This window comes from Mytilus edulis, chromosome 12, assembly GCF_963676685.1.
Source record: "Mytilus edulis chromosome 12, xbMytEdul2.2, whole genome shotgun sequence".
Lineage (NCBI taxonomy): Eukaryota > Metazoa > Mollusca > Bivalvia > Mytilida > Mytilidae > Mytilus > Mytilus edulis.
The window spans coordinates 19,607,601-19,620,222 of record NC_092355.1 but is presented as its reverse complement, the minus strand read 5'-3'; the positions used below and the strand labels follow the sequence as shown (position 1 = coordinate 19,620,222).

The following is a 12,622-nucleotide window of genomic DNA, read 5'->3' as shown; positions in this document are numbered from 1 at the left end:
TATTTTGGAGGTCACAAGACCTACTGCTCTTTTCTCATTGGTCACTGGAAATATTGAAGCTATACAGGTTTAAAGTATTTTGTAATATACATGCTATACAATGAGAATTGTATAAAGTTATTAAGGAGGTTCGTGGGTATAAGATTTTCAGAAAAAAATTAAACTTTAATTTTTTGATGCAAATTTTATTTATTACATTAAGTAGTTGTTACTTTATCATATGGTACAAAAATCATTCCAAAAAATCAATTCGTGTTGGCCCCAGGTGACTTTTAAAATGTTGATATCATTGATAAAGCTCTTAATTATCTCCCTTTGGTGCAAAAATGCCATTTTTTGGCATTAAAATTGAAATATCTTTTTTAACACATCGGTGACCTATAATTTTTATTGTTGTTTTCGAATAAGCTGTACATAAACTAAATAATTGTAAAATTTTAGCGATTTCTGTAATTTAGTTCTTTTTTTATTTCGATATTACCGCTAATTCTCCTATTTGTTCAACAGAAAAAAAGGACATTAACAAAAATGTATGCGTCTTTCGAAGGCAGATTGTGAGCATAAATGAACGGTGACCCCATTTTTTTATTTCATTTTTCTATTAAGTATACGTACAAGATAAAGTTCATTTATAGAAAAATATAGAGAAATCCTATATTAAATAAAAAAAATTGATTTAGACCTGTGAGCCCCCTGAACAACAGTTTTGAATTCATTAGACAAAGGTTATATTGAAATAGGGGTTGAAATATGTATCAAACAGCTTTTATATTAGATATCAAAATCAATCGTTCATTAGTATAAGCTCCACCGCCTCTGCAAAAATTTTGTGCGGCCGGAATAATTTCCCTTCTAAACTTAAGTTATTTTCCTTGTTGGAATTCATGGACAGAATTTATTGAGAAATTTTTTTCTGTCAGACAAGCAACATTTCAATTGATAAATACTTTTGGAATTGGGTACAAACTTTAACAGAAGAAAGGGCAGGGAACATGACAATGAATTTGAATAATGAAACAAACAAACAAAATTTCACTTGGATTCTATATCTATTATTACAGGGAAGTGAGGAGATATTTAATGTTGATCCACTTCCAGCCAGAACAAGTTCTTCAGACACTGGAACTGGTTCCTCTTACATTTCTCACTCAAGTGTGCTACCATCACACCAGAGCAGCAGGGATCCAGTTGAAAGAGATGACGATGAGATAATGCAAGCAGACGTTGAAGAGGTAGGATCAATTATTTTATTTGATACTTAATTATTTCCTTCTTTCATCTAAATTATTTACCAGAATTAAAATGTAGTGAATTTGAGCAATTATAGACAATTAAAGGGCCTTCAACAATGAGAAAAATCCATACTGTATAGGGCCCGCGTATCTTAATGAATAATAAAATACTGTATTGCATAGAGTGAAACCCTGACATGTTAAAATACAATTATAATATACTGTAAATTCAGTAATTATTACATGCATTTATTGTTTCGATTTTTCAAGAATGGACACAAATGCTAGTTTAATTAGCGCGATTTCTAAAAAACCTGCGATCAGATATATGTTTCAGTTATTCGAATGCATGTTTGTATTATTGCGATACCCATCCAGTCGCATTATTTGCAATAATATTAAACTTCGCAATAATTTCTGAATTTTAATTACACATGTGACTATTATATATGTTAGACTCAGATCGATGTCCAAATCTGACGTCACATTCGCAAATCGACGTCCAATATTTTGATACTCTAATCGACGTCCAATGTGACGGCATGCATTGCTAAAACTACGCCCGATTGAGTGTAGTCGTCTTTAATCGATGTCCAATATTAATAAATATTAATTCAGGATTTAATTGTTTACACTTATACATGTACATTTTTTGTAGGGTTCAAGCATTTATGCATACTTTCCATATAGATTTCTTTCAACCCGAATTAGTTATCATGCATATTAAAGTTTGGGTAAAACTTATACATGTACATGTTTTGTTTATGTATGCTTTCCATATAGATTTCTTTCAACCCGAATTAGGTATCATGCATAAAAAGTTTGGGTCCAAATCTGACGTCAAATTCGCAAATCGACGTCCAATATTTTGATAAGTCTAATCGACGTCCAATGTGACGGCATGTATTGTTAAAACTACGCCCGATTGAGTGTAGTCGTCTTTAATCGATGTCCAATATTAATAAATATTGAATTCAGGATTAAATTGTTTACATTTATTATACATGTACATGTTTTGTAGGGTTCAAGCATTTATGCATACTTTCCATATAGATTTCTTTCAGCCCGAATTAGGTATCATGCATATTAAAGTTTGGGTAAAAAGTTAATTGAATCGATCTACATAGTAATGTGTCATTCCTATGCATGTTGATAAATGACATACATGTAAGTGTATGTGAAGGAGAAAACAACATAACGTCAAAGAAAAACAAACGACATCTTGAGGTCATTATTCAATATTTAACAATAGACAAAATAAAGAAGTATAGCCATTGTTTTAAAGAGTATTATAATTCGGACTTAGCAAGATATTTTTTAACACATTTTTTAGTTTTACACCTGTAGTGAAACATATACGCAAGAAATCAGCATTGTGTTTTATATTATGCTGTTACACAACTGTTCTCATACATGTATACGCAAGAAATTGGTATTATGTTTTATGTTGTGCTGTTACACAACTGTTTTCATATACGCAAGAAATTGGTACTATGTTTTATGTTGAGCTGTTACACAACTGTTCTCATATACGCAAGAAATTGGTATTATGTTTTATGTTGTGCTGTTACACAACTGTTTTTATATACGCAAGAAATTGGTATTATGTTTTATGTTGTGCTGTTATACAACTGTTCTCATATACGCAAGCAATTAGCTTTATGTTTTATGTGTGTTGTTACACAACTGTTCTCATATACGCAAGTAATTGGTATTAGGTTTTATGTTGTGCTGTTACACAACTGTTCTCATATACGCAAGTAATTGGTATTGCGTTTTATATTGTGCTGTTACACAACTGTTCTCATATACACAAAAAATTGGTATTATGTTTTATGTTGTGCTGTTATACAACTGTTCTCATATACGCAAACAATTGGCTTTATGTTTTATGTGTGCTGTTACACAACTGCTCTCATATACGCAAGTAGTTGGCTTTATGTTTTATGTTGTGCTGTTACACAACTGTTCTCATATACGCAAGTAATTGGCATTATGTTTTATGTTGTGCTGTTATACAACTGTTCTAGGTTGAGTGCTCACATACATGTTTATAACCCCGACATATTCTTTATGGGCCTGTAGTGCAGTGGTTTTCGATGGTTTATGTCTGTCATTTTTCTTTATAAATAAGACCGTTATTTTTCTAACTTGAATTGTTTACATGATTCATGTCATACTACATCTCCTTAATATTTTTATATAATCTCTAAAATTAAAAAAGAAAATGATATCACAACCTGTTTACATATATTAAGTCTAGTATTTTATAAATCTTTAAAAAAAAAAAATCAAAAATTTAACCTATATGTTTAAAGGTCTAAAGGTTTCAGCTGCTGTCGGTTCGGGTCAATTGTGTATTCTTTGTCCAAAACGGACGTTGATTGGAGAAGCTAGAAATTGGACGTTGATTAGAGAAGACAAAAAATGGACGTCGATTAGATAGGCGTTACATTGGCCGTCGATTTGGAGGATATTTTATTGTGACGTCAGATTTAGACGTCGATATGAGGAACGGACGTCGATTAGAGACCGGACGTCGATCTGAGTCTTACATATATACCCCCATCATTTTTCTACCATTTTAGATTTTTTTAATCTTGTACAGACCTAGTAATTTTGTCTGACCCAACAGTTAGTCTGGTCCACTAGTCCACACTACTAAATCTGATCTTCATAAAATTGATGGATACATATGATGAATAAAACATAGCTTTAAAATTGTTTTTGTAGGTTGAGGTTGTTGATGGCTTGGAAAGAGATGATGACGGATCAGATATTGATCATAATGAGGACCACCAATCAGAACACTCAGATCAGGATCAAGGTCATGGTGACCATGAAGAAGGTCAGTAATGTCTTTTTATACGACCGCAAAAATTGAAAAAAATTTGGTTGTATATTGGTATCACGTTGGTGTCGTCATCGTCTGAATACTTTTGGTTTTAGCACTATTACTTCAGGGTAAGTAAATAGAAATGTATGACATTGAAAAACAAGGTTTATGACCACAAAAGGAAGGTTGGGATTGATTTTGGAAGTTTTGGTCCCAACAGTTTAGGAATTAGGGGCCAAAAAGGGCCCAAATAAGCATTTTCTAGGTTTTCACACTATAACTTTAATTTAAGTGAATAGAAATCAATGATATTTTGACACAAAATGTATGACCACAAAAGGAAGGTTGGGATTGATTTTGGGAGTTTTGGTTCCCACTGTTAAGGAATTAGGGTAAAAAAAAGGGCCCAAATAAGCATTATTTTTGGTTTTCGCTCAATAACTTAAGTATAAGTAAATAGAAATCATTGAAATTTAAACACAAGGTTTATCAACACAAAAGGAAGGTTGGGATTGATATTGGGAATTGAGGTCCCAACAGTTTAGGAATTAGGGACCAAAAAGGGGCCCAAATAAGTTTTTTTCTTGGTTTTCGCATCTTAACTTTAGTATAAGTAAATAGAAATCTATGAAATTTAAACACAAGGTTTTTGACCATAAAAGGAAGGTTGGGATTGATTTTGAGAGTTTTGGTCCCAACAGTTTAGGAATAAGGGGTCCAAAGGATCCAAAATTAAACTTTGTTTGATTTCATTAAAAATAGAATAATTTGGGTTCTTTGATATGCCAAATCTAACTGTGTATGTAGATTCTTAATTTTTGGTTGATTTTAACAAAATTATTATATTAAGTATTGTGCAATAGCAAGAAATTTTCAATTGCACAGTATTCAGCAATAGCAAGAAATCTTCAATTGCACAGTATTGTGCAATAGCAAAAAATTTTCAATTGCACAGTATTGCGCAATAGCAAGAAATCTTCAATTGCACAGTATTGTGCAATAGAATGAAATTTTCAATTGCACAGTATTGTGCAATAGCAAGAAATCTTCAATTGGAGTTATCTTTTTTTGTTCAGAATAGTAGTTGAATCAACTTAAATCATTGTTTTATACAATATACAATGTATATTCACTTCTGCTACCAACTGATAAATTAAAACAATCTTTACCATTCAGTGATAACAAGCACTTTTTATACGACCGCAAAATTTGAAAAATTTTTCGTCGTATATTGCTATCACGTTGGCGTCGGTGTCGTCGTCCGTCGTCCGAATACTTTTAGTTTTCGCACTCTAACTTTAGTAAAAGTGAATGGAAATCTATGAAATTTTAACACAAGGTTTATGACCACAAAAGGAAGGTTGGTATTGATTTTGGGAGTTTTGGTCCCAACATTTTAGGAATTAGGGGCCAAAAAGGGCCCAAATAAGCATTTTCTTGGTTTTCGCACTATAACTTTAGTTTAAGTTAATAGAAATCTATGAAATTTTGACACAAGGTTTATGACCACAAAAGAACGGTTGGGATTGATTTTGGGAGTTTAGGTTTCAACAGTTTAGGAATTAGGGGCCAAAAAAGGGCCCAAATAAGCATTATTCTTGGTTTTCGCACAATAACTTTAGTTTAAGTAAATAGAAATCAATGAAATTTAAACACAATGTTAATGACTACAAAAGGAAGGTTGGTATTGATTTTGGGAGTTTAGGTCCCAACAGTTTAGGAATTAGGGGCCAAAAAGGGACCCAAATAAGCATTTTTCTTGGTTTTCGCACCATAACGTTAGTATAAGTAAATAGAAATCTATGAAATTTAAACACAAGGTTTATGACCATAAAAGGAAGGTTGGTATTGATTTTGGGAGTTTTGGTCCCAACAGAATAAGGGGCCCAAAGGGTCCAAAATTAAACTTTGTTTGATTTCATCAAAATTGAATAATTGGGGTTCTTTGATATGCCGAATCTAACTGTCATGACTGTGTATGTAGATTCTTAACTTTTGGTCCTGTTTTCAAATTGGTCTACATTAAGGTCCAAAGGGTCCAAAATTAAACTTAGTTTGATTTTGACAAAAAATGAATCAGTTAGGTTCTTTGATATGCTGAATCTAAAAATGTACTTAGATTCTTGATTATTGGCCCAGTTTTCAAGTTAGTCCAAATCGGGGTCCAAAATTAAACTTTGTTTGATTTCATCAAAAATTGAATAAATGGGGTTCTTTGATATACCAAATCTAACTGTGTATGTAGATTCTTCATTTTTGGTCCTGTTTTCAAATTGGTCTACACTAAAGTCCAAAGGGTCCAAAATTAAACTTAGTCTGATTTCAACAAAAATTGAAATCTTGGGGTTCTTTGATATGCTGAATCCAAAAATGTACTTAGATTTTTTATTATGGGCCCAGTTTTCAAGTTGGTCCAAATCAGGATCTAAAATTATTATATTAAGTATTGTGCAATAGCAAGTCTTTTCAATTGCACAGTATTGCGCAATGGCAAGAAATATCTAATTGCACAATATTGTGAAATAGCAAATTTTTTTTAATTAGAGTTATCTTTCTTTGTCCAGAATAGTAAGCAAGAAATATCTAATTGCAAAATATTGTGCAATAGCAAGATTTTTTTTTAATTGGAGTTATCTTTCTTTGTCCAGAATCAACTTAAATCTTGATATATACAATATACAATGTATATTCACTTTTTACTACCAACTGATAAATTATAATATATAACATTCAGTGATAACAAGCAGTTTTTTTTACATCTTAATATTTTATGATGTATTTAAATGAGTAGTTATTGTTGCAAACTCCATTAGAAATTTTAATTGAGATTAGTTTTGGAATAAGGGAAAGGGGGATGTGATTAAAAAAATTGGGTTCAATTTTTCTCATTTGAAATTTCATAAATAAAAAAGAAAATTTCTTCAAACATTTTTATGCCCCACCTACGATAGTAGAGGGGCATTATGTTTTCTGGTCTGTGCGTCCGTCCGTCCGTCTGTCCGTTCGTTCGTCCGTCCGTCTGTCCCGCTTCAGGTTAAAGTTTTTGGTCAAGGTAGTTTTTGATGAAGTTTAAGTTCAATCGACTTCAAACTTAGTACACATGTCCCCTATGATATGATCTTTCTAATTTTAATGCCAAATTAGAGTTTTTACCCCAATTTCACGGTCCACTGAACATGGAAAAATGATAGTGCGAGTGGGGCATTCGTGTACTGAGGACACATTCTTGTTTTGAGAGGATTAATATTCAACAGCATAGTGAATTGCTCTAAGAGAAAACAAAAATTTTAAGTTCATTAGAACACATTCATTCTGTGTCAGAAACCTATGCTGTGTCAACTATTTAATCACAATCCAAATTTAGAGCTGAATCCAGCTTGAATGTTGTGTCCATACTTGCCCCAACCGTTCAGGGTTCAACCTCTGCGGTCGTATAAAGCTACGCCCTGCGGAGCATCTGGTTTACATTTTAATATTTTATGATGTATTTAAATGAGTAGTTATTGTTGCAAACTCCATTAGAAATTTGAATTGAGACTAGTTTTGGAACAAGAGAAAGGGCATGTGAAAAAAAAATTGGGTGGGGGGTGTCCAATTTTTCTCATTTCAGATTTCATAAATATAAAGAAGATTTCTTCAAACATTTTTTTAGAGGATTAATATTCAACAGCATAGTGAATTGCTCAAAGGCAAAAAAAAATAATTTAAGTTCATTAGACCACATTCATTCTGTGTCAGAAACCTATGCTGTGTCAACTATTTAATCACAATCCAAATTTAGAGCTGAATCCAGCTTAAATGTTGTGTCCATACTTGCCCCAACCATTCTGGGTTCAACCTCTGCGGTTGTATAAAGCTGCACCCTGCGGAGCATCTGGTTTGGTTTTGTTATGTTTCCCGGTACATTAATCAATAGGTTAACTACATTTGATGAATTCAATGTGTGTAAGGTATGTCTGTATGGCAGGGTTCACTTGACCTTCACCCCCTAATTAGTACTTGATCATGGTTCAAGAAAAAGCATGCAACTTTGATTGATAATTGTCTCATTAGAAATCATACCACATCTCCTAACTTTAGTAAGACATTTCAGGGTGTGCAAACTTGTTTAAACCTTGAGGACCAGAAAAGTACTAAGGTGTTTTAGCCCAGATTTTTTATCAATGTATATGTATTGTCATCTGATTCAGTCATGAATGCAATTGTAAGGTGCACAGTTTTTCTATGCTTTCAAACTATTAATATTTGAATCCATCCTGGTTTTCTAACTACAACTGAAAACGTCATGTGACATATACCATGTATACTATTGGTGACATATAGAAAATTGAACTCCGTAAAATTTGAACCTGGGTCAATTTTCCAACCAGGGGTCAACATGGTCAAATGTGGAAAACAATAGGACCGAAGTAGTGTTGTTTTTAATCTGTCCTACATTATTCTTATTTAACATCGTATCCTTTGAATCTCTGTTTTAACATCATGACAGCTGTCAAATTGGATATCAATATTTTAGAAGTATAGATGTTTAAAATTATGAACATGATGGAGAGATCTAACACAGGGTATGTTCCAAAATAACTGATACCAGACTCAACTTATATAAAAAATTAGATGATTGCCAAAGAGACAAATCTCCACAAGAGACCAAAATAACACAGAAATTAACAACTATAGGTTACCGTATGGCCTTCAACAATGAGCAAAGCCCATACCTCATAGTCAGCTATAAAAGGCCCCGAAATGACAATGTAAAACAATTCAAACGAGAAAACCAGGGCCTAATTTATGTAAAAATTGAACAAACAAATAAGTTTACTGATTCTGTATATAATGATATTAAATAAAAAGAAATAACAAGTTGTTAGTTGTAGTACATTTAGCAAAGTCAGGTAAAATCATTGGACTTCCCAGTGTATATTTCATTTAGATGAGAAATTGAACTTTGTCAAGTTTTTGCCATAGCCATCACATATAAAACCTGAAGATTCACAATGTTTCAAACAAATACATCTAGGATACTCCAGTCCATCACTAAGCAGTACTTTACTCTCCTTTCCATCTTTTGATATAACTATTATTCTACGAGAATTTTTATCTACTACAATAATGTTACCATAAGTATCTGTACAAAGTCCCCTTGGTCCTGATAAATCCTGTGTATATTGCCAGATCTGTTTACCTGATCGATCAACACAGTATACTGCTTTACCTCTATAGTCACTATAGATTACTCTGTCATTACAGTAAATAAGGTACTCCAGTCCTGATTTACACTCAACTTGTATTGACTTTAGTGTATTTCCTTCTAAGTTTATAATACGGATTTCATCACCATTCAAACCAACAACAAGAGAATCATCTGTTGATGATAATCCATAGCAATATTTGTTTAATGTGATAACTTTGGTAACTGTTTCATTCTCTATATTGAAGATCTTAATGGCTTTCTCAACAGGATAAGTTATGGCTATAGTGATCTGATTGATCTGTGTAACACTCCAGACTTGACCAGGTATAGGTAACTTTTTCAGTAGTTTGCCATCAGGAGTAAGTAGGTTAACTTTGTCACCCAATTGTACTATTATAAGTCTTCCATCCATCAGACAAATCATGTCACTGATATTTCCAATGTTGATCTCTATATTTCTCTCAATGTTGATGGTCATGTTGTTTATGTTTGATTGTTCTTGTGATTCTACTTGTGCTTCCCTTCTCACACCTGTTTCTTTATTCAAATCCATATCTGATTTCACAACAGTTAATTCTCCTAAGGATCCTAACTTTTTTATTATCTTTTCTGTTTCATTGTTTTTCTCCATTTTGATGGTAAATTCTTTTGCCCTGTCGTCTTTGTCCAGATCATCTATGTATCGTTGACATTGATGTACTTGTTGTTCAATCTGATGTACACCTAGAAATGATTGGAGTTTTGAGGCATGGGGTATGACTGTATGTAGTTGGTCTTGCATTTTCTTTAAGTTTTTCTGTTTTCCTTCAATTTCGGCTATTAAATCTGTGGCTTTTGATTTTTCCTGATTCAAGATGGTATCTGCTTCTTGGTAGATCTTCTTCTCTAGGTGGGTTAAATGTTCATCTATTTCATTGCGTATTTTTACAATGAATTCCTTAATGCTTTTATGTTCTTGTTCTCCTCTTTTAATGTTTTGTGATTTGTTATTTACAATTTTATCTAAGATATGTAAGATGGAATTGACATCTTTCTCTACTGATTCTTTCTTTTTTTCAATCTTGGTTATTTCCACAACGCTAGCTAAACTTTTTATTCCGGTACATTTCGGATGACTATTGGATATACATTCATCACAGCAAGGCATTAAATGACTCGGGCAATATAAGTTGAGCTGTTGACCATGTTTGTCACATTCTGTTTTGATAGCTCGGACAGAAGGGTTATAACTTTTAATATCAATAGTCAAATGATCACGTGACAATCTATATCTTTTGTGATGACCAGAACATGTTGAACACAATCCTTCATCACAGTTGTAACACCAGATGTCAGCTTTAGTGGTAACTTTTCCTTCTATACAAGGTCCACATGGAATAGGTTTACTGGATGCCATGACCTGAAAATTCCCAAGATAGAATTATTTTGCATTCTTGTCGAGGTCCAAATAGTTCATGGTGAATTGATAATGATATTTGGCCAGAAATGACCAATGTAAAAAAATTCAAAGGAGAAAACTTAACACACTGATTTATGGACATAAAAATGAACGAAAGCAAATATAATGTACAACAAACTTCAGTCACTTAATTACAGGCTCCTGACTAGGGACAGGCACTTGTTGAATGATTCAATGTTTGTCGTTTGTTGCTGTATATTTTATTTGTTTATCTTGCATTGATTCACCCTGTTGTATTGGCCACTAGCTGTGCTTCTTGTTAATTACATACAACAAAACTAATTTGAATATATAAATCTCAATCACACAGGTAAAAATGATGAATTACATCATAGATTATAAAGGAGTTAGTACGGTAAGGACCATATTTGGCCCTGATTATAAAGTTAAATGTTACAAGACAAAAAAATGTTTTAAGTTGACCTTAGAGACATGTGAGAAAGTTAAATAGAACTATTGGTGTAACACCACTAATTCAGGCCTGGCCAGAAAGCACATACCAGAAAGTAGTACATATTTAACACAAAATAGTTCCTACGCATGGACATAACTTTCAAAATATTTAGAATATTTAATTAATTTTGGTATCAAATGAAAGCTGCATGACTGGTGATCACTGCAGAACAATTTTTGACTGATAAATTTGAATAATAAAAAAATGGCATGAAATTTAAAAAGGAGGGTACATTTTGCCTTTTTGTCAGATCGGAAGTACCTGTTTTGGTACATCCGAAGTTCCAGGAACCAGTTCTTTCTTATATGCCATGTAAGGTATGTTGATTTTTTTAGTACAGGACACCAGAAGGTGTTGCTTTGACATGCAATGATTGTCACTTTATTTGAACTTAAGATAAAAGAGCTGTGACCACTCAAAATTGAGGAATTTAACATAGAAAGCAATGGGGCCATTAATTAGTGGTGTACTTCCTATTTTTGTCAAAGTTTAATTCTAACACGTTGATTTTTACATCCAAAAAAGGTTAAGATAAGAAATTTTAGTGAAATTTGACAGAATCAGATGGATTTCAACCAATTTAAGGACCAGCATGACCAGGAGACCTAGAGCGTAGGCGTCGACAAACTAAATATTAAAAAAAGACATGAAATGTCTTTACACACTTTATTTTAAAAGATATTTGTTGTTGACTTATGCCCTCTATGTTTCCTGTCCAATAATCTATGGAAATTTAGCCATTTTCATTTATTTTTTTGTGAAAAATCAATACATGTATTAGTACAACTTGTTACATCATTATAAACACAGAAACGTAAATTTTCAACAAAATGGCTTATTTGTATTACATTGTAGCTATAATTTATTGTGATATTGCTCGATAAATCCTAACTTGAAATTTACGCTAAAAAAGGGGGACATTTTAGAACCTTACTGAACCTACTCCTTTTAACAATAAGACATATTTTTTACAATGTATGCACATGGGTTACATACACATTACCCTGCATTTTATACCTAGTCATTAAATAAAATAACTATTAATTTAACCAGATACCTGTTGATTTTGTTATGACAAAAGTTTAGTTCTCTTTCACCGTTTGTTCAATGTCAACCAACAAGGAAGTTATTTAGGACATGCCTATACTTGATTCAAGTTAACTTATCAGTAAATATTTAAATGACACGGAAAATAACTGATCCAAATAATAAAAGCTAAAAATAGATTTTAATCATCAGGATATCGGATTTAAATTTTCTATTAAGGAAAATTGTTATTCTTGTTTAAAATTGATTCTACATACAGAAAGAGGGGGGGGGGGGCATTATTTGCTATTTCTATTTACTAAAGATTTCTGATAAATTTTTTCAATCAACTGATCAATGTGCATTAGAAAATTAAAACAAATGAATACATCAGTATTAGGGAAAATTAGTATACTTGTTTAAA

The 12,622-nt window shown here is 32.3% G+C and overlaps 2 protein-coding genes across 5 annotated transcripts in view; one reads left to right on the top strand and one right to left on the bottom strand.

Annotated features, from left to right (window-relative positions):
* LOC139497978 (E3 ubiquitin-protein ligase UBR5-like) overlaps positions 1 to 12,622 on the top strand; it is a 69,575-nt gene that overhangs the window by 37,393 nt on the left and 19,560 nt on the right. For all 4 annotated transcript variants that reach the window (XR_011657779.1, XM_071286235.1, XM_071286234.1 and 1 more), the window contains exons 30-31: positions 1,062 to 1,232; positions 3,966 to 4,080. Coding sequence is in view for 3 of the 4 variants with exons in the window: in XM_071286235.1 (XP_071142336.1) it covers positions 1,062 to 1,232; positions 3,966 to 4,080 (286 nt within the window). In the remaining variant the exon portion in view is untranslated. The remainder of the gene's footprint in view (positions 1 to 1,061; positions 1,233 to 3,965; positions 4,081 to 12,622) is intronic.
* On the bottom strand, positions 8,879 to 12,339 carry LOC139497979 (B-box type zinc finger protein ncl-1-like). The gene is made up of 2 exons (XM_071286236.1): positions 12,230 to 12,339; positions 8,879 to 10,658 (listed from the first exon to the last, which is right to left on the bottom strand). Exon 2 carries the CDS (start codon positions 10,653 to 10,655, stop codon positions 8,991 to 8,993), a length of 1,665 nt encoding a protein of 554 aa, XP_071142337.1. The 5' UTR covers positions 10,656 to 10,658; positions 12,230 to 12,339; the 3' UTR covers positions 8,879 to 8,990.

Coding starts and splice junctions, on each gene's coding strand:
- LOC139497979 (XM_071286236.1), bottom strand. CDS start 10,655: ATGGCATCCAGTAAACCTATTCCATGTGGACCTTGTATAGAAGGAAAA.